The 20,988-nt window shown below is 35.2% G+C and overlaps 1 protein-coding gene across 1 annotated transcript in view; it reads left to right on the top strand.

Annotated features, from left to right (window-relative positions):
- Positions 1 to 20,988, top strand: part of LIPI (lipase I) — an 83,088-nt gene that overhangs the window by 21,061 nt on the left and 41,039 nt on the right. Inside the window, exons 2-4 of the mRNA XM_086411693.1 lie at positions 1,374 to 1,759; positions 4,049 to 4,157; positions 13,058 to 13,159. Coding sequence (XP_086267819.1) covers positions 1,374 to 1,759; positions 4,049 to 4,157; positions 13,058 to 13,159 — 597 coding nt within the window. The remainder of the gene's footprint in view (positions 1 to 1,373; positions 1,760 to 4,048; positions 4,158 to 13,057; positions 13,160 to 20,988) is intronic.

Genomic DNA, 20,988 nt, shown 5'->3' with positions numbered 1-20,988 from the left:
AGAATGATTGCAGCTAGTGCATATTATTATGTATTTTCTGAATATATTTGCATATAAATAGATGTATAGTTTTAAATGTGTGTTTATATATGTTAAATAGATACTTATATTTATCAAATACATATAAATGTATGTAATGACTTGAGCACATTATTTCTGGGCCTTTAAATTACCTCTATTTCTCCAATATTCAAATAATGTATATTCATTTTTTATGTGTTTTCAGACTATTTTCTTGGTGTAAATTCTTAGAAGTGTAATTACTGCATAAACTTTACTAACACTTTTGTGATTTTTGCTATGTATTGACAAATTTTTTCCCAACTCTTCTTACCAAGTTAAATTTTCAGAAGTAGTACAAGCATATGATGTCATTAAAAAATATTTTGAGATTGTATCCTCATTTTAAAAAAATTACAGTTCTTAAAAACTATGAAAAGAAAAAACAGCCATGTTTCACTGCCTAGTAATGACCATTGCTTTGGTTTGGCTTAGATATTTCATTTTCTGCTCTGCTTTCATCTAGGATGGATGGCTGGGTAGATATGTAGGTATATAGATGATAGATAGATAGATAGGATGCACACATTGATGAAATTACATATGATGATAACTAAGGTGTTTTAAATTTTTGTGTGAATATGCATAACCCTATAATTAATATATTTATATTTAACACAGTGCTCATTTCATTAGTGTAACTCTAGGCAAGAAAATCAAGAAGACTAAATATTTTTAATATTTTGTATGTGTGATACACACATACACACATATACAATTTCAAAATGAAGTATCAACTTTTGCTCTGAGCATCCATATATATGAATCTTTGTTACATTTACCCTTATAAGTATTACATATTAAAATTATTTTTTCATTGTGTTTAATTTGATAGGAAGAAATCGATATATTTTTGTTTTTATTTGATCACTAGTCAGATAAAATATATTTTTTCCTAATGCTTATTATCTATATCTTGATATTCTTCTGCAAAATTGTTAAAGTTCATATCAACTTGTGGACTTTTATTGCTGTGTATAACACTTTCCTTATTAACAATATTAATGATTTCAATCACATCATTGCTACTTTGTACTGATAAAACTAATTCTTAATTTTTAACCAGCCACATTCATTTCTATATTTTATTGTAAATTTTGAATACATCTAGTTCAAAAAGTCTACTTAAGTAATCAATGAATTACTTTCAACATTGCAGTTGCTCAGTATATTATGTTAAACTGCTAATAAAATAAAATCCTCCACACCCTCCAAGTTCAAGTATTTCCTTTGCAGCAGTGACAAGAATAGAATCAAATAAATACTATCCCAATACTTAGCTTGACTGACTTTTTTTTTTTTTTTAATTTCAGAGAATAAGGCACCATGCCTTGAATTCTCTCATCTAAGTTTAAAGGATTCCTTCAGAGATCTGTTTAATCCCCAAATGGAGATATCTTTGATGTTGTATACAAGGAAGAACCCGACTTGTGCTGAATCACTGTTTGAGAAGAATGACTCACTTAACATTAATTTCAACACAAGCAAGAAAGCAGTCTGGCTGATTCATGGGTACAGACCACTGGGCTCCACTCCTTCATGGCTTCAGAACTTTGTCAGGATTTTGTTGAACCAAGATGATATGAATATAATTGTAGTAGACTGGAACCGAGGAGCTACAACTTTTCTTTACGTTAGGGCAGTTAAAAATACCAGGAAAGTTGCTGTCAGTTTGAGTAGGTACATTCAGAATCTTTTGGTAAGTCTGGAATTTTATGGGTTGTATATGTTATATAATAAATGGTGGTTTTATAATACTACAAAAAGGTGATAAAGTAAATACTATTTCCTTTAAGACTTTGTTAATCAAGAATTACTGCACAAGTGTGAAGAATTACTGTGTTGATGTGCTTCACATATGCAGCCATGATTCTTTTGTGTTAATGGATAATTCTATACCTAGACATGGCCTATCTTATTTTTTAAAGTTATCTTAAAGACTCAATTATCATATTTTATCTTAAAATATTTCAAGATTTTTGTTTTTTTAAATTCTGCCTATGCTGACTTCAGGATTAGTGGGTGATTTTATGTGGAGAGAGGAAATAAACTATTTAATCATTAGACTTTTTCGATATATTTTCTAAGATATGTCTAAAATGACAAAGTGTACATTGGTCAAAGTGAGAAACAACTTGAAGAGTAGCATACTTTTGCCACCTTGGAAGCAGGTCTCAGTTCCTTTTAGGCTTATCCAGTTTAAATGAAGTCCGGTTAAATAATTTCAGGCCAGTTCTAGGTCCACCTGTGTTTCAAATGATCTTTAAGTCAGTGTATATAGAGATCTAGAGATCTATGTCTTTTCTAGAGAGAGGTCGTAGTAATGGTGCTCGAGAGAAAGAAAGGTGATAAAAGACTCGGGGTCATTCCTGAGCTTGAAATCCACCTTCGAGTTGTGTTATGCTGAACTTCCAAGCCTCTGCTGAAATTCAGCAAGCATCATAGATCCAAGAAACAGTTGTACGTAGTTGTTAGAAGTCAGACTAGAGGGATTGAAAGACCACCAAATCCACACCATCAGTGTGAGTCTGAGCAATAGCTTAACCATTCTGCCTCGTTTCTGTCTATTCATTTGGGATAACAAAACTTTATAACAATATTTTATTTAAGTGTTATAGGAAATTAATTCTTAACCAGTGTTTGTTATGTAATAACCATTGAATGAAATCAGCTATCATTATTATTTTTACATCCACAAATTTGGACAAAACCAAACCATCCCTCTGGAAACAGAGGGCTATTGATTCACTTGTTCTTATTGATAGCCTGAAAATTGCATAAGTAATTTTTCCTTTTTGCAGTGGTCTTTTCTATACTTAATACATATGTACATCAAAGTGTGGAACTTGTGAATATTAAATACAGAAGTTTAGGAAAAGTCTAATGTTAGATAAATTTCTAACAGTGCTTTTCCTTGCAATGGCTCCATATTAATAATGAAGGATGAAAAATTCAGTAGCACTATAGTTGAGAGTGATACTCCCTGGAGGTTGCAGGTACTGGTCTGAGAAATTTTGAAGAAAATTATCACCCCATGCCTGGGAAATCAGAATCTAGTTTCTCCTTAGAATAAATGTTCCACATCTTTCTATCAGCCATCAGATGTGTGACTGTGTAGACTGGACCATGACCTGCTTCCTGAGAGTGTAAGAGAATATAATAAGAGAAATTCTCCCTTGTTTAAGCTCCTAATGTTACCATACCCGTGATCAAAACTTGGGCTTTGAAAATTTGACTCCATTGCTCTCCAGCAGGAGGGAGGAGGCAGGTGGGCTGCACAGAGTCTATGGGGTCGCACAGAGTTGGACACGACTGAAGCAACTTAGTAGCAGCAGCAGCTCTCCAGCTTGTAATCAGGAGAAGTCACTTAAAATCCCTGCATCTCATTTTATCATCTCTAAAGTAAGGGTGGATATTCACGTTGTTCAGTCTTCCTCAAGTTTGGACACAATTTACAGATAAAACAAGGAGGCAGGTTAGGTTATATTTTGAAGTTAAACAGACCTGGACTTGAAATCTATCTTTTTCCCTTATAGTAATAAGTATATATGACTTTGGGCAATTCACTCTAAAACCATATTTATTAAGCATTTAATAGGTGCTAGGGAAAGTTTTAGGCAATGGATAAAAATAAATAGCTCATAGGACTTTGTGAATATTAAATATGAGATTTATATAGCACTTATCAAGGTCACTAGCACAAAGTATCCAAATATGTTTTATTTTTATTACAAAATAATTAAATATATTATTTTACATATGCTTTTCTAGATAAAAATTTAATGGTATTAATATGTAAATAAAAATCAGATATTTTATTTAAAAAGTTGAACGAAGATATAGTTGTTTAAAATTATAAAATTGTATTCCCTGTCTCCCAGAAGTGGACTAAACCAGAAAAAATAATGATTTTTAGAACACTGATGCAACAAGGCATAATTTATGACTTTCTGAAATGAAAATTGTAACACTGCATTTTGAATTGCAGAAGCATGGAGCATCTCTTGATAATTTTCATTTCATAGGTGTGAGCTTAGGGGCTCATATTAGTGGATTTGTTGGAAAGATATTTCATGGTCGAGTTGGAAGAATAACAGGTAAAATATTTTTAAATTATATTTATTTATTTTAAGTGTTTTTGATAAAATTAATGGTTTATATACTTTTAAGTTTCAGAAATTGTTACTTTATTTAACAGGGGCAATATTTAAGCAATGGAAACAATGCACAAACGTTCATAATTTTTCTATATTATATTCAAAGACTGGTCTTTGTTTTAGTTAGACTCTGAAGTCTTACTTATTCCTTAACCAAACTTAAGTGACCCATACAGAAATGGAAGGGGAATGATTTATTTTTGCATGTGAATTAATTGTGCATGTGAATTTTAAGGAGACCTTATTGTAACAATCCTGAGGAAAGTTTTACCCATTAGAACTTTTACACATGCAAAACTTTTTTCATGTATTAACCAATAATATAACCTGTTATCATATATTTAATTTTTAGAAACTTTGATATAATTTAATTATTTTGAAATTTTTAATTGAACACGTGAAGAGAGAAACAGGAGTTGGTATTTATACCTGGGAGATTCTGGACCCCAGTTCTCATTGTATTTCCTTAACAAAGTTACTGCCTTCATAAAGCTTAGTAACCAAATAATGCTGACATGGATTTTCAGGCCTCCCTTTAGGAATGGCAGTGATTTTAAAACTAGAAAGATAGTATCTTTTCCCAGTTAATTTAACTTTCTAGAATTATTGAGATCTATTCCAAGAAGAATTATAATTATTTAAAATGTTAATACTAGAGTCTTAAGCAAAGGGGGGAGGGGAGAAGTGAATAAATTGTTTATAGATATTTAGAGTCTTTAAAGACCTTAAGTATACCTTACTTTCTTTGATCAGTCTTAATTTTATCTTCCTTATAAAGGATGTGAAAATTGAGGATAACTGAATAAATTCAGGAGGGTCAAAAATTTAGTAACATCTAAGCCAGGATTTATACAAAGATCTCTGGCATCCAAAGCCTATTCTCTTTCAACCACCATACTAGCTCAGTTTGAACTGTTGATCAGCCTACTTTATTTTAAGGTGTGTTTATTCACATATTAGACTAGTTAGAATGGCTCCACATGCCAAGCAATCATCAGAGTTTAAAAGCCAGCAAACATGTTGGATCTACATCAGGGCAATTTACAGGAAGAGAGAAATTTCTGCTTCATTCAGTTATGTTGGATCTAACAACCACTGGATCACAGAAAAAGCAAGAGAATTCCAGAAAAACATCTACTTCTGCTTCACTGAATATGCAAAAGCCTTTGTCTGGATGGATCACAACAAACTGTGGAAAATTCTTAAAAAGATGGGAATACCAGACCACCTTGCCTGCCTCTTGTGAAACCTGTATGCAAGTCAAGAAGCAGCAGTTAAAACCAGCCATGGAACAACAGACTGGTTCAAAATTGGGAAAGGAGAATGTGAAGGCTGCATATGGTCATCCTGCTTATTTAACTTATATGTAGAGTACATCACGTGAAATGCTGGGCTGGATGAATCACAAGGTGGAATCAAGATTTCCATGAGAAATATCAGCAACCTCAGATATACAGATGACACCACCCTTATGGCAGAAAGCACAGAGGAAGTAAAGAGCCACTTGATAAAAGTGAAAGAGGAGAGTGGAAAAGCTGGCTTAAAACTCAACATGGCGGAGGAGTAGGACGGGGAGAACACTTTCTCCCCAACAAATTCATCAAAAGAGCATTTAAACGTTGAGTAAATTCCACAAAACAACTTCTGAATGCCGGCAGAGGACACCAGGCACCCAGAAAAGCAACCCAACTCTTCGAAAGGAGAGAGAAGAAATACAGCTCCACCCACCAGAACACCGACACAAGCTTCCCTAACCAGGAAACCTTGACAAGCCACCTGTACAAACCCACACACAGTGAGGAAATGCCACAATAAAGAGAACTCCACAAACTGCCAGAATACAGAAAGGACACCCCAAACTCAGCAATTTAAACAAGATGAAGAGACAGAGGAATACTCAGCAGATAAAGGAACAGGATAAATGCCCACCAAACCAAACAAAAGAGGAAGAGATAGGGAATCTACCTGATAAAGAATTCCGAATAATGATAGTGAAATTGATCCAAAATCTTGAAACTAAAATGGAATCACAGATAAATAGCCTGGAGACAAGGATTGAGAAGATGCAAGAAAGGTTTAACAAGGACCTAGAAGAAATAAAAAAGAGTCAATATATAATGAATAATGCAATAAATGAAATTAAAAACACTCTGGAGGCAACAAATAGTAGAATAACAGAGGCAGAAGATAGGATTAGTGAATTAGAAGATAGAATGGTAGAAATAAATGAATCAGAGAGGATAAAAGAAAAATGAATTAAAAGAAATGAGGACAATCTCAGAGACCTCCAGGACAATATTAAACGCTACAACATTCGAATCATAGGGGTTCCAGAAGAAGAAGACAAAAAGAAAGACCATGAGAAAATACTTGAGGAGATAATAGTGGAAAACTTCCCTAAACTGGGGAAGGAAATAATCACCCAAGTCCAAGAAACCCAGAGAGTCCCAAACAGGATAAACCCAAGGAGAAACACCCCAAGACACATATTAATCAAATTAACAAAGATCAAACACAAAGAACAAATATTAAAAGCAGCAAGGGAAAAACAACAAATAACACACAAGGGAATTCCCATAAGGATAACAGCTGATCTTTCAATAGAAACTCTTCAAGCCAGGAGGGAATGGCAAGACATACTTAAAATGATGAAAGAAAATAACCTAAGCCCAGATTATTGTACCCAGCAAGGATCTCATTCAAGTATGAAGGAGAAATCAAAAGCTTTTCAGACAAGCAAAAGCTGAGAGAATTCTGCACCACCAAACCAGCTCTCCAACAAATACTAAAGGATACTCTCTAGACAGGAAACACAAAAACAGTGTATAAACTCGAACCCAAAACAATAAAGTAAATGGCAACAGGATCATACTTATCAGTAATTACCTTAAATATAAATGGGTTGAATGCCCCAACCAAAAGACAAAGACTGGCTGAATGGATACAAAAACAAGACCCCTACATATGTTGTCTACAAGAGACCCACCTCAAAACAGGGGACACATACAGACTGAAAGTGAAGGGCTGGAAAAAGATTTTCCATGCAAATAGGGACCAAAAGAAAGCAGAAGTAGCAATACTCATATCAGATAAAATAGACTTTAAAACAAAGGCTGTGAAAAGAGACAAAGAAGGTCACTACATAATGATCAAAGGATCAATCCAAGAAGAAGATATAACAATTATAAATATATATGCACCCAACACGGGAGCACCACAGTACGTAAGACAAATGCTAACAAGTATGAAAGGAGAAATTAAAAATAACACAATAATAGTGGGAGACTTTAATACCCCACCTACACCTATGGATAGATCAACTAAACAGAAAATTAACAAGGAAACACAAACTTTAAACAATACAATAGACCAGTTAGACCTAATTGATATCTATAGGACATTTCATCCCAAAACAATGAATTTCACCTTTTTCTCAAGCACACATGGAACCTTCTCCAGGATAGATCACATCCTGGGCCATAAAGCTAGCCTTGGTAAATTCAAAAAAATAGAAATCATTCCAAGCATCTTTTCTGACCACAATGCAGTAAGATTAGATCTCAATTACAGGAGAAAAACTATTAAAAATTCCAACATATGGAGGCTGAACAACACGCTGCTGAATAACCAACAAATCACAGAAGAAATCAAAAAAGAAATCAAAATTTGCATAGAAACGAATGAAAATGAAAACACAACAACCCAAGACCTGTGGGACACGGTAAAAGCAGTCCTAAGGGGAAAGTTCATAGCAATACAGGCACACCTCAAGAAACAAGAAAAAAGTCAAATAAATAACCTAACTCTACCCCTAAAGCAACTAGAAAAGGAAGAAATGAAGAACCCCAGGGTTAGTAGAAGGAAAGAAATCTTAAAAATTAGGGCAGAAATAAATGCAAAAGAAACAAAAGAGACCATAGCAAAAATCAACAAAACCAAAAGCTGGTTCTTTGAAAGGATAAATAAAATTGACAAACCATTAGCCAGACTCATCAAGAAACAAATGGAGAAAAATCAAATCAACAAAATTAGAAACGAAAATGGAGAGATCACAACAGACAACACAGAAATACAAAGGATCATAAGAGACTACTATCAACAATTATATGCCAATAAAATGGACAACGTGGAAGAAATGGACAAATTCTTAGAAAAGTACAACTTTCCAAAACTGGACCAGGAAGAAATAGAAAATCTTAACAGACCCATCACAAGCACGGAAATTGAAACTGTAATCAAAAATCTTCCAGCAAACAAAAGCCCAGGTCCAGACGGCTTCACAGCTGAATTCTACCAAAAATTTAGAGAAGAGCTAACACCTATCCTGCTCAAACTCTTCCAAAAAATTGCAGAGGAAGGTAAACTTCCAAACTCATTCTATGAGGCCACCATCACCCTAATACCAAAACCCGACAAAGATCCCACAAAAAAAGAAAACTACAGGCCAATATCACTGATGAACATAGATGCAAAAATCCTTAACAAAATTCTAGCAAACAGAATCCAACAACACATTAAAAAGATCATACACCATGATCAAGTGGGCTTTATCCCAGGGATGCAAGGATTCTTCAATATCCGCAAATCAATCAATGTAATACACCACATTAACAAATTGAAAAATAAAAACCATATGATTACCTCAATAGATGCAGAGAAAGCCTTTGACAAAATTCAACATCCATTTATGATAAAAACTCTCCAGAAAGCAGGAATAGAAGGAACATACCTCAACATAATAAAAACTATATATGACAAACCCACAGCAAACATTATCCTCAATGGTGAAAAATTGAAAGCATTTCCTCTAAAGTCAGGAACAAGACAAGGGTGCCTACTTTCACCATTACTATTCAACATAGTTTTGGAAGTTTTGGCCACAGCAATCAGAGCAGAAAAAGAAATAAAAGGAATCCAAATTGGAAAAGAAGAAGTAAAACTCTCACTATTTGCAGATGACATGATCCTCTACATAGAAAACCCTAAAGATTCCACCAGAAAATTACTAGAAATAATCAATGACTATAGTAAAGTTGCAGGATATAAAATCAACACACAGAAATCCCTTGCATTCCTATACACTATTAATGAGAAAACAGAAAGAGAAATTAAGGAAACAATTCCATTCACCATTGCAATGGAAAGAATAAAATACTTAGGAATATATCTACCTAAAGAAACTAAAGACCTATATATAGAAAACTATAAAACACTGGTGAAAGAAATCAAAGAGGACACTAATAGATGGAGAAATATACCATGTTCATGGATTGGAAGAATCAATATAGTGAAAATGAGTATACTACCCAAAGCAATTTATAGATTCAATGCAATCCCTATCAAGCTACCAACAGTATTCTTCACAGAGCTAGAACAAATAATTTCACAATTTGTATGGAAAGACAAAAAACCTCGAATAGCCAAAGTGATCTTGAGAAAGAAGAATGGAACTGGAGGAATCAACCTACCTGACTTCAGGCTCTACTACAAAGCCACAGTTATCAAGACAGTATGGTACTGGCACAAAGACAGAAATATTGATCAATGGAATAAAATAGAAAGCCCAGAGATAAATCCACGCACATATGGACACCTTATCTTTGACAAAGGAGGCAAGAATATACAATGGATTAAAGACAATCTCTTTAACAAGTGGTGCTGGGAAATCTGGTCAACCACTTGTAAAAGAATGAAACTAGAACACTTTCTAACACCATACACAAAAATAAACTCAAAATGGATTAAAGATCTCAACGTAAGACCAGAAACTATAAAACTCCTAGAGGAGAACATAGGCAAAACACTCTCTGACATACATCACAGCAGGATCCTCTATGACCCACCTCCCAGAATATTGGAAATAAAAGCAAAAATAAACAAATGGGACCTAATTAACCTTAAAAGCTTCTGCACATCAAAGGAAACTATTAGCAAGGTGAAAAGACAGCCTTCAGAATGGGAGAAAATAATAGCAAATGAAGCAACCGACAAACAACTAATCTCAAAAATATACAAGCAACTCCTACAGCTCAACTCCAGAAAAATAAACGACCCAATCAAAAAATGGGCCAAAGAACTAAATAGACATTACTCCAAAGAAGACATACAGATGGCTAACAAACACATGAAAAGATGCTCAACATCACTCATTATCAGAGAAATGCAAATCAAAACCACTATGAGGTACCATTTCACACCAGTCAGAATGGCTGCGATCCAAAAGTCTACAAATAATAAATGCTGGAGAGGGTGTGGAGAAAAGGGAACCCTCTTACACTGTTGGTGGGAATGCAAACTAGTACAGCCACTATGGAGAACAGTATGGAGATTCCTTATAAAACTGGAAATAGACCTGCCTTATGATCCAGCAATCCCACTGCTGGGCATACACACTGAGGAAACCAGAAGGGAAAGAGACACGTGTACCCCAATGTTCATCGCATCACTGTTTATAATAGCCAGGACATGGAAGCAACCTAGATGTCCATCAGCAGATGAATGGCTAAGAAAGCTGTGGTACATATACACAATGGAGTATTACTCAGCCATTAAAAAGAAAACATTTGAATCAGTTCTAATGAGGTGGATGAAACTGGATCCTATTATACAGAGTGAAGTAAGCCAGAAGGAAAAACATAAATACAGTATACTAATGCATATATATGGAATTTAGAAAGATGGTAACAATAACCCGGTGTACGAGACAGCAAAAGAGACACTGATGTATAGAACAGTCTTATGGACTCTGTGGGAGAGGGAGAGGGTGGGAAGATTTGGGAGAATGGCACTGAAACATGTAAAATATCATGTAAGAAACGAATTGCCAGTCCAGGTTCGATGCACGATACTGGATGCTTGGGGCTAGTGCACTGGGACCACCCAGAGGGATGGTATGGGGAGGGAGGAGGGAGGAGGGTTCAGGATGGGGAACACATGTATACCTGTGGCGGATTCATTTTGATATTTGGCAAAACTAATAGAATTATGTGAAGTTTAAAAATAAAATAAAATTAAAAAAAAAACAACAACAAAACTCAACACTCAACATTCAAAAAACTAAGATTATGGCATCTGGTCCCATTATTTCAGTTCAGTTTAGTCGCTCAGTTATGTCTGACTCTTTGTGACCCCATGGACTGAAGCACACCAGGGCTCCCTGTCCATCACCAACTTCCAAGTTTGCTCAACTCATGCCCATCAAGTTGGTGATACCATCCAACCATCTCATCCTCTGTCATCCCCTTCTCCTCCTGCCTTCAGTCTTTCCCAGTATCAGGGTTTTTTCCAGTGAGTCAGTTCTTCACATCAGGTGGCCAGAGTATTGGAGTTTCAGCTTCAGCATCAGTCCTTCCAATGAATATTGAAGGTTGGTTTCCTTTAGGATTGACAGCTTTGATCTCCTTGTAGTCCAAGGGACCCTCCAACACCACAGTTCAAAAGCATCAATTCTTCAACACTCAGCTTTCTTTATAGTCCAACTCTCACATCCATACATGACTAGTAGAAAAACTATAGCTTTGACTAGAGACCTTGGTCAGCAAAGTAATGTCTCTGCTTTTTAAAAGCCTGTTTAGGTTGGTCATAGCTTTTCTTTCAAGGAATAAGCGTCTTAATTTCATGGCTGCAGTCCCCATCTGCAATGATTTTGGAGCCCCCCCCCAAAAAAAAAAATAAAATCTCTCACTGTTTCCATTGTTTCCCATCACTTGTTGTGATCCGATCCCATTACTTCATGGCAGATAGATGGGGAAACAATGGAAACAGAGACTTTATTTTGTGATTTCCTAAAGGAAATCAGCCCTCAATATTCATTGGAAGGACTGATGCTGAAGCTGAAGCTTCAATACTTTGGCCACAAGATATGAAGAGCTGACTCACTAGAAAAGATTCTGATGCTGGAAAAGATTGAAGGCAGGAGGATAAGGGGATGACAGAGGACGAGATGGTTGGATTGTATCACATACTCAATGAACATGAGTTTGAGCAAGCTCCCAGAGATGGTGAAGGACAGGGATGCCTGCTGTGCTGCAATCCATTTTGTCACATAGAGTTGGACATGACTGAGTGACTGAGCAACAACTATTCAGTCATGTGGGCCAAATAAACTAGGGTTAATAGAAGACTGAGATAAGCAACATTATATTTTATTTTTAAAATATCTTTTTAAGATAATTATTGCCCTATTGAATAGATGTTCTCAACACATTTCATTTCATCTCTTCCTCAGCATTTTTTGATACTCTGCAGTAGATCATGAGCTTAGAATTTTATTCAGAATTCTGAATACACTAGAAATATTATTATCTTTTATAACATTTTTAATATATTTTTTCTTTTTTGTGTGCAGTAAACTTTTCTGAGAAATGAATGATAAGCTAATAATAAATATGTTTTATTCCACAGCTCAAATTGCACTTAAAATCATTTTAGACCTTTCAATATACCCAGGATGAGCTGGTATGGAATGAGGTTGAAGATAGGACCAGGATAATATTTATTATTTTCCACCCTCAGGAGGAGGAGTAGTTACTTTCTATTAAATAGAATTTTACTACCAGCATATTCGTAATTACTTGTTAAATGAATGTCCTAAAGAAAGCCACAATATTTTGTCAAGGTATGTGTAGTGTGGCTTGACATTGCATCACTGATAAACTCAAGATTGGGAATAATGTTATTCAAATAAAACAGATAACTTGCTATTCATCTAATTTAATTTATCTTTAGATATATTTTTGTACAGGTTTAAACTTGTTATGTTTATAATTAATAATGCAAGCGTGTGATAATAACTCTGGAATATAACTTGTTTAATATATTAATAATTTCTTGAATTTCAGGTCTTGATCCTGCTGGGCCACAGTTCTCTGGAAAACCATCAACTGGCAGATTAGATTACACTGATGCAGATTTTGTGGATGTCATCCATACTGATACCAATGGTAACAATGCAGGATTTATTTCTTACTTATTTTAAAATGCAAAAAGAGACATGGACACTGGGGAAGAGGAAAAGGAAACAGTAGTGGATGAAGTGTTAAGTCTGAAATTATATGATTATTATATTTCCCACAAGCAACATTTCTTAGAGTTAGTTTATTCTGTGGTGTAAAATGACACCCTGCACTTAGTTTTTAGGAACTGTCACATCATCCTAAAAAACAGAAATTTGATAAAAAAATTATACTTCATCCTTTCATTCTATTAACAGTTTTATTGATTTGATCACAATATCCCCCATACTTAATGTTCCTGATATATTTAGGCTACTCTTCTCTCTTCTCATTTTATCACTTTGTTGTATATCAACTCAAACTGAGCGCATATATTGAAGCACAGAGAAAGAATAATTTTCCCTAAAGATTTTAAATTATTTTCCTCTAAATGTCTAACTCAATATTGACAGTTTTGGCCAGAGTACCTTGGACAAACACTTTCCGGAAATATTTTAGATGGCCCTGATCTCCTTCCTGTATTGAAACTGATATTGAGTACTTCGTATATACTAATCTCTTTAAATTACTTATGTGGATTAATTTTGGAATGCTCCTAAATCCCCATGAAATAAGTAAACATTTTCATCACCTTTTTGCTGACGGAGAGGCTTGGGTCAAAGTGACAAAGTCAGTAAGAGGCAGAGTTACAATTTGAAATAGTGTCTTTTGATTCCGGTATCTTCACTTCACCAGTATGTTGCTCAGATTAACTAGTAATTTACATGTGTTATGGTTGGTGGCATGGGAAAGACATAGTGCCATGATACACACAGGAGAAAGTAACCCAAAGATGGTTCCCAATTCGCTGTTTCTTCAGGTCTGTTTTCTCTTTGACCCAGGTAATTTATTTGCTCCTATATTATCCTGAGTTTACTCTGGGAGAATCGATATCAGTGATTTTGTGAGATATAAATACCATTAATGCAATAGGTGACAAGTTTTCAACTTCTATGTCTACATGCCAGTGTGCTGAGCCTATAACCAAACAATTATGCTCTTTATTTGGAATGTAAGTTCATCTACATCATACAGGGTCATTGTCTAAAGTTTCGTAATTCTAATATGATACCCTCAGCCTTTTATGTCTTCCTAATCTTGAGCCCTTGATATCACCTTAACATTTCCACACACGACAGCACCAGGTACTCTGCAGTTCTTTTGAAATTCCAGCTTCAGTTCTGCTTATGGCCTTTTGAATTAATGTTTCATACATTTTATTGCTTTTTGTTTGCATTTTTTAGTTTTCTTAATAAAATTTTTGGATTGTCTTATAATCGGAGAAGGCAATGGCACCCCACTCCAGTACTCTTGCCTGGAAAATCCCATGGAGGGAGGAGCCTGGTAGGCTGCAGTCCATGGGGTTGCGAAGAGTTGGACACGACTGAGCGACTTCACTTTCACTTTTCACTTTCATGCATTGGAGAAGGAAATGGCAACCCACTCCAGTGTTCTTGCCTGGAGAATCCCAGGGACCAGGAAGCCTGGTGGCCTGCCGTCTATGGGGTTGCACAGAGTCGGACACGACTGAAGTGACTTAGCACAGCATAGCATATTCTTAATATCTTTTGATGACTCAGTTCATCAAATATGACTTGCCACTAGGTGCCATAAATTGGCACCTTTAATTGATCTTTTTATGGCTATCACCAGTGAGGAACACAGATTTTTGATACTACATATTCACTGGTTTCAAGGAATCCCTGAATAAGATACTTGAGGTCAGCACATAACCTGACAGATTTCTCTTTCCTGAAATACTAACCCACGAGTGCATTTTCTACTTGCCAGTAATTCTTGTCTTTATTCAGATGTTTATGTTAAAGAAGCTATGTTGCCTTTAATAATTGTTGATTAGATAATCTGAATAAATATTCTTTCTGGGATATCAGGAAAAAAATTATGAGTTCAATATCCATAACATTAAAAAAAACAACAACACTCCAGGGAGGTGAACTGGTCATTTGGAGTCACTTGTCTCACAGATAGTTTTTCTGATGTAGAGAGTATGAAAAGTGTTTTTGAAACCCTCATAAGATGTTGTAAAACATCTTATGCTATCTTTTTAGACCCCAAAGGGTAGCACTATGCTGCTGCTGCTAAGTCGCTTCAGTCGCTTCTGACTCTGTGCGACCCCATAGACGGCAGCCCACCAGGCTCCCCCGTCCCTGGTATTCTCCAGGCAAGAACGCTGGAGTGGGTTGCCATTTCCTTCTCCAATGCATGAAAGTGAAAAGTGAAAGTGAAGTTGCTCAGTTGTGTCCAACTCTCCACGACCCCATGGACTGCAGCCCACCAGGCTCTTCCGTCCATGGGATTTTCCAGCCAAGAGTACTGGAGTGGGGTGCCATTGCCTTCTCCGGGGTAGCACTATAGAAGTAACAATAAGCTTGAAACAAACCAGACTTTTTATAGTCTGGTTTATATAGCAAGCTTTTAGTAATTCAATGTTATCCAGAAAAACCTCACATATTAAGTTGTGTTTAAGGAGTTCTTACATTATCAGACCTTCTAGGTATCTGATAGAAGCAAATGATAGTCCTTTATGTACAAGGATCATGTCATCTGTGGTCTCAGATTATTTTTATAAATATATTTTAAAATGTCCAGCATCCATTGGAGATAGCCAGGTACACTTGAAGCAAGAAACACATATGAGAACCAAGAAGCAATAGTTAATAGAAAAAAACAATAGTTAATAGAAACAGACTCATAGGTATCTGACTATTGGAATAATTCTACACTGGCTAAAATGTGCTTATTATTTTCAAAGAGATAGATAAGATTGGAAATATCAGCAGAGAATGATATTTAAGTATAAATATGACCTGTTCTATTTGATAAAAATAATAATAGTTTTTAACCTAAGAAGTAAGTTAATTGACAATTTTTGAGTGGGTTTAACAAAAAATTTGAATCAGGTACAAAGATAAAGCATGTGACTTGGAAAATTGGTGATAAGTCTATTTCTAGAATGAAGAAAAAAGATCGAATACAGAGCAAAAAGCAAATAAAATAGACAATACAGAGAGGTAAGAGGTTCATAGGATAAATAGCAAGAAGGTCAATCATATTTCATTCAGATTCCAAATAAAAAGAGAGAAAAATGCAACAGAAGTGATATTTAAGGATAATATCTCAGAATTTCTAAAAACTCAGGAATTATAATCAATCACAAAATTGAAATGCATAGTTAATTCCAGTGTGAATAAATAGACAAACTCATTGAGACATATGATGATAAATTTACAGAAAAGACCACATCAAAGCATATAACATAAAATTAAATGAATATGTACACCCGTGGCAGATTCATGTTGATGTATGGCAAAACCAATACAATATTGTAAAGTAATTAGCCTCTGTTAAAATAAATAAATTTAAATTTAAAAATATTAAATCAATAAAGATCTAAATTACAACTAATTTCTCATGAGAAACAATGAAAGTTAAGAAAGAGTAGAGTTATATTTTCAATATGTTGAAAGAAAATAGCTTCCTAGTATTGCAGTGTGTTTCAGGAAAAAAATGAAACTATACAGTTTCAGACAAGTATACACTGAGATAAATTATCATCAAAAGAAGGAAAATTATCCTTTTAGGGCTATTCAGGAAGGAAGAGCACTGAAAATGGTAAAACATACTTCAGTTTAAATGAATATTGATGGCATAAAACATTGTCATTGTTTTATAGAATTTGGAATGTATAGAGAATTAAAATACAAAAATAGGGCTGTATATTGTTAGGGCTGTTAAATGAAGTTCAAGCATTCTTTGTTCCTTAATTATATGTAAGAAAGTTTAAAAGTAATTGTCAACATTTGGTGTTCATAAATCAAGGCTTTCTGTTAAATCTCTAGGTATTTAAAAAGATAAAAAAGTATATAAGGATACATGACTTCCATGCTAATGGAGGACAAAAGTGAAACAGTTGTGTTTAAGTCCAAAAGAAGGCAAGGAGAGAAAGAATCACATAAAGCAGGCAAGTAAATAAAAGTAAATAATGGGAACACTAAACTGAGCTATACCATTAAATGTAAGTATTTCATAGAGCTGGAAGCATAAAGAGTAATATTCTCTATAATCAAATAAATTAAACTATAAATAGATAAGAAAAATATAAGTTGATAATCCATATATTTATAGAACAAACATAGTTTTAGATAACTAATGAGGGAAGAATAAATAATGGAAATATAAAATATTTTAATTCAATGATATTAAAGTTACTACATATTAAAATTTGTTGGAATCATGACTAGAAGTAAATGTCCAGCTTTTAATACAGATATTTTAAAAGACTAAAAAAATCAATAAGCATCTATCAAACCTAGACAGTGTGGTAAAAAGCAGAGACATCACTTTGGTGACAAAGGCCCATATAGTCAAAGCTATAGTTTGTCCAGTAGTCATATATGGATGTGAGAGTTGGACCATAAAGAAGGCTGAGTCCCCAAGAATTGATGCTTTCCAACGGTGGTGCTGGAGAAGACTCTTAAGAGTTCTTTGAACAGCAAGGAGATCAGACTAGTGGATCCTAAAGGAAATCAAGCCTTAATATGCATTGGAAGGACTAATCCTGAAGCTGGAGCTTCAATACTTTGGCCACCTGATGGGAAGAGTTGACTCATTGAAAAAGACCCTGATGCTGAGAAAGATTAAAGGCAAAAGGAGAAGGGGACAACAGATGTTTAGATAGCATCACTGACTCAATGGACATGAATCTGAGCAACTCTGGGAGACAGTGAAGGACAGGGAAGCCTGGCATGCTGCAGTCCATGGGGTTGCAGAGTTGGTCATGACTTAAAGACTGAACAACAACAACAAAAAGCATCTATCTTCAGAAATTAAGAATTAATAAAAAAGCACACCTATAGATATTGAGAAAGAAACTAATAAAAATGTATAAAAATGGAATAAAAAGTCAATTAGAAATGATTCAAAAAGCCAAAAATTTGTACTTTACTTCCAGATTAAGTGGTCCTTGTAGAGAAAAAATAGGACGAGGGGAGAAAACAGTATCAATACAAGTAAAGGAAATAGTGTTATAGATACTATAGGTATTAAAATCATTGTAATACAATATAATGAGTGACATTTAAGATAAATATGAAAATATATTACCATACGCTATGATATATAAAGTAGAAAAATTCTTATGAAAAAGCAAAAGCATTTTCTGACAAATGAAAAGGGAAAATTTGAAGAGTTTTATAATTATTGATGAGACACTTCAATTTAAATCCTTCCAACTAAATACTCAGGCAAATTTTTGTTTTCTACTAAATAAATAAGTGATAAATAAGACCACTTTTACACACACTTTCAGGTAATAAAAAATAAATAGGAAATGGTTTGTAAATGTTTGAGAAGGCCATCACAAACTTAACATCAAAAGAAAGACACTGAAGAAAAGATAGTTTGCTGGACATTCTCTGTTAAAAACAAAGATGCAAAAATTCTGTATCAAGTATCACACTAGTAAACCAGCAACATATAAAGTTGGTATCAAATCACATCCAACTTGGATTTATTATTAAGAAGTTAAGTTAGTTTACCATTCAAAAATCAACTTCTTAATTCATCTCATCAAAAGAAGAGAAAATTCATTTAGTGATCTCATGTAAATGCAGAAAAAGCTCTAGGGAGGATTTATGTATGGGAAAAATTGACAAATTGGAAACAAAAGTAAAAGTCCACAATCTGGTAAAGCATATCTATCCAAAAATCAATAGAAAATGTCATATTGCCAATGGAATATGGACGACTTTCTTTTTGAGACTGGGGACTGGACAAGGATACCATCCTTGTCATTCTGCAGCAACATTTAATTGTATGTCTTCAGTGCAGTAAGGGGAGAAATGTATTAAAAGATATGAATATAAAATCATTTCCAGATGATATTTTGCATAAATAGATAACCCCAAAGAATCTCTAGATAATTAATTAGAATTCACAGGAAAAATTAGCAAGGTTGTTGAATATAAGTTATATATACAAAATTCAATTCTTTCTAGAAACCAGCTATGCTGCTGCTGCTGCTAAGTCGCTTCAGTCGTGTCCGACTCTGTGCGACCCCATAGACAGCAGCCCACCAGGCTCCCCCGTCCCTGGGATTCTCCAGGCAAGAACACTGGAGTGGGTTGCCATTTCCTTCTACAATGCATGAAAGTGAAAAGTGAAAGTGAAGTCGCTCAGTCGTGTCTGACTCCTAGCGACCCCATGGACTGCAGCCTACCAGGCTCCTCTGTCCATGGGATTTCCCAGGCAAGAGTACTGGAGTCGGGTGCCATTGCCTTCTCCATGAAACCAGCTATAGGACTTAGCAAATAAAATTCTAGAATTATGCCGTTGTAATATAGCATCAGATCAGATCAGATCAGATCAGTCGCTCAGTCGTGTCCGACTCTTTGCGACCCCATGAATCACAGCACGCCGGGCCTCCCTGTCCATCACCAACTCCCGGAGTTCACTCAGACTCACGTCCATCGAGTCAGTGATGCCATCCAGCCATCTCATCCTCTGTCGTCCCCTTCTCCTCCTGCCCCCAATCCGTCCCAGCATCAGGGTCTTTTCCAATGAATCAACTCTTCGCATGAGGTGGCCAAAGTACTGGAGTTTCAGCTTTAGCATCATTCCTTCCAAAGAAATCCCAGGGCTTATGTCCTAATAACTCAATAAAATTGCATAAACACATTATGCAGAAAAGCGCTAAACATTGCAGACCAAAATACTGATCAAAAGATAGTAAACCACATATACAAACATGAACATTATATACATGTCAATTTTTTGCAAGCTAACTTGCAGCCCTAGTGCAATCTTTATTAAAAGCCAATCATTAAAAAAAAAAATAACCTCACAAGCTAATTATAAGATTAATGTGAAATGAAAAGGGTCAAGTACCATTGAAGTATTCTTGAAGAAAAAAAGCACAAAGACTTGTCCTTCTAGTTATTAAATCTTATGGTAGTAATGAAGACAGTGTCATATTAGTGTTCAGTTCAGTTCAGTCAGTTCAGTCGCTCAGTCGTGTCCGACTCTTTGCGACCCCATGAATCACAACATGCCAGGCCTCCCTGTCCATCACCAACTCCCGGAGTTCACTCAAACTCCTGTCCACTGAGTCAGTGATGCCATCCAGCCATCTCATCCTCTGTTGTCCCCTTCTACTCCTGCCCCCAATCCCTCCCAGCATCAGAGTCCTTTCCAATGAGTCAACTCTTCGCATGAGGTGGCCAAAGTACTGGAGTTTCAGCTTTAGCACCAGTCCTTCCAATGAACACCCAGGACTGATCTCCTTCAGAATGGACTGGTTGGATCTCCTTGCAGTCCAAGGGACTCTCAAGAGTCTTCTCCAACACCACAGTTCAAAAGCATATTAGCGTAAGGGTAGACAAAAAAGTCAGTAAAGTAAAATACAGAGTTATGAAACTTATTAGATTTATTATGATTTTGATACTGCTGGACAGTATGAAAATGATTCTCATTTTTTCTGGGTTTCATTTTTTAAATTGAAGAATAGTTGATTTACAATATTGTGTAAGTTTCAGATACACATCATAGTGTTTCTGTTTGTTTGTTTTATAGATTATATTCCACAATAGGTTATTATAAGATATTGGATATCATTCCCCATGCTATGCAGTAAAGCCTTGTTGCTTGTCTGTTTAATGTATTAATCCCATGCTCCTAGTTGTCCCTCCCCCTATTTTCTCCCCTTTGGTAGCTAGCCCCTTTGGTAGTTTTGTTTTCTATATCTGTGACTCTGTGTCTGT

The sequence above is a fragment of the Bos grunniens genome, chromosome 1, assembly GCF_055505025.1.
Source record: "Bos grunniens cultivar Pamir isolate PY7600 chromosome 1, Bosgru_T2T1.0, whole genome shotgun sequence".
NCBI classification, from domain to species: Eukaryota; Metazoa; Chordata; class Mammalia; order Artiodactyla; family Bovidae; genus Bos; species Bos grunniens.
Note: the sequence above shows the minus strand (reverse complement) of the source record. Positions and strands in the feature narration are given on the sequence as shown.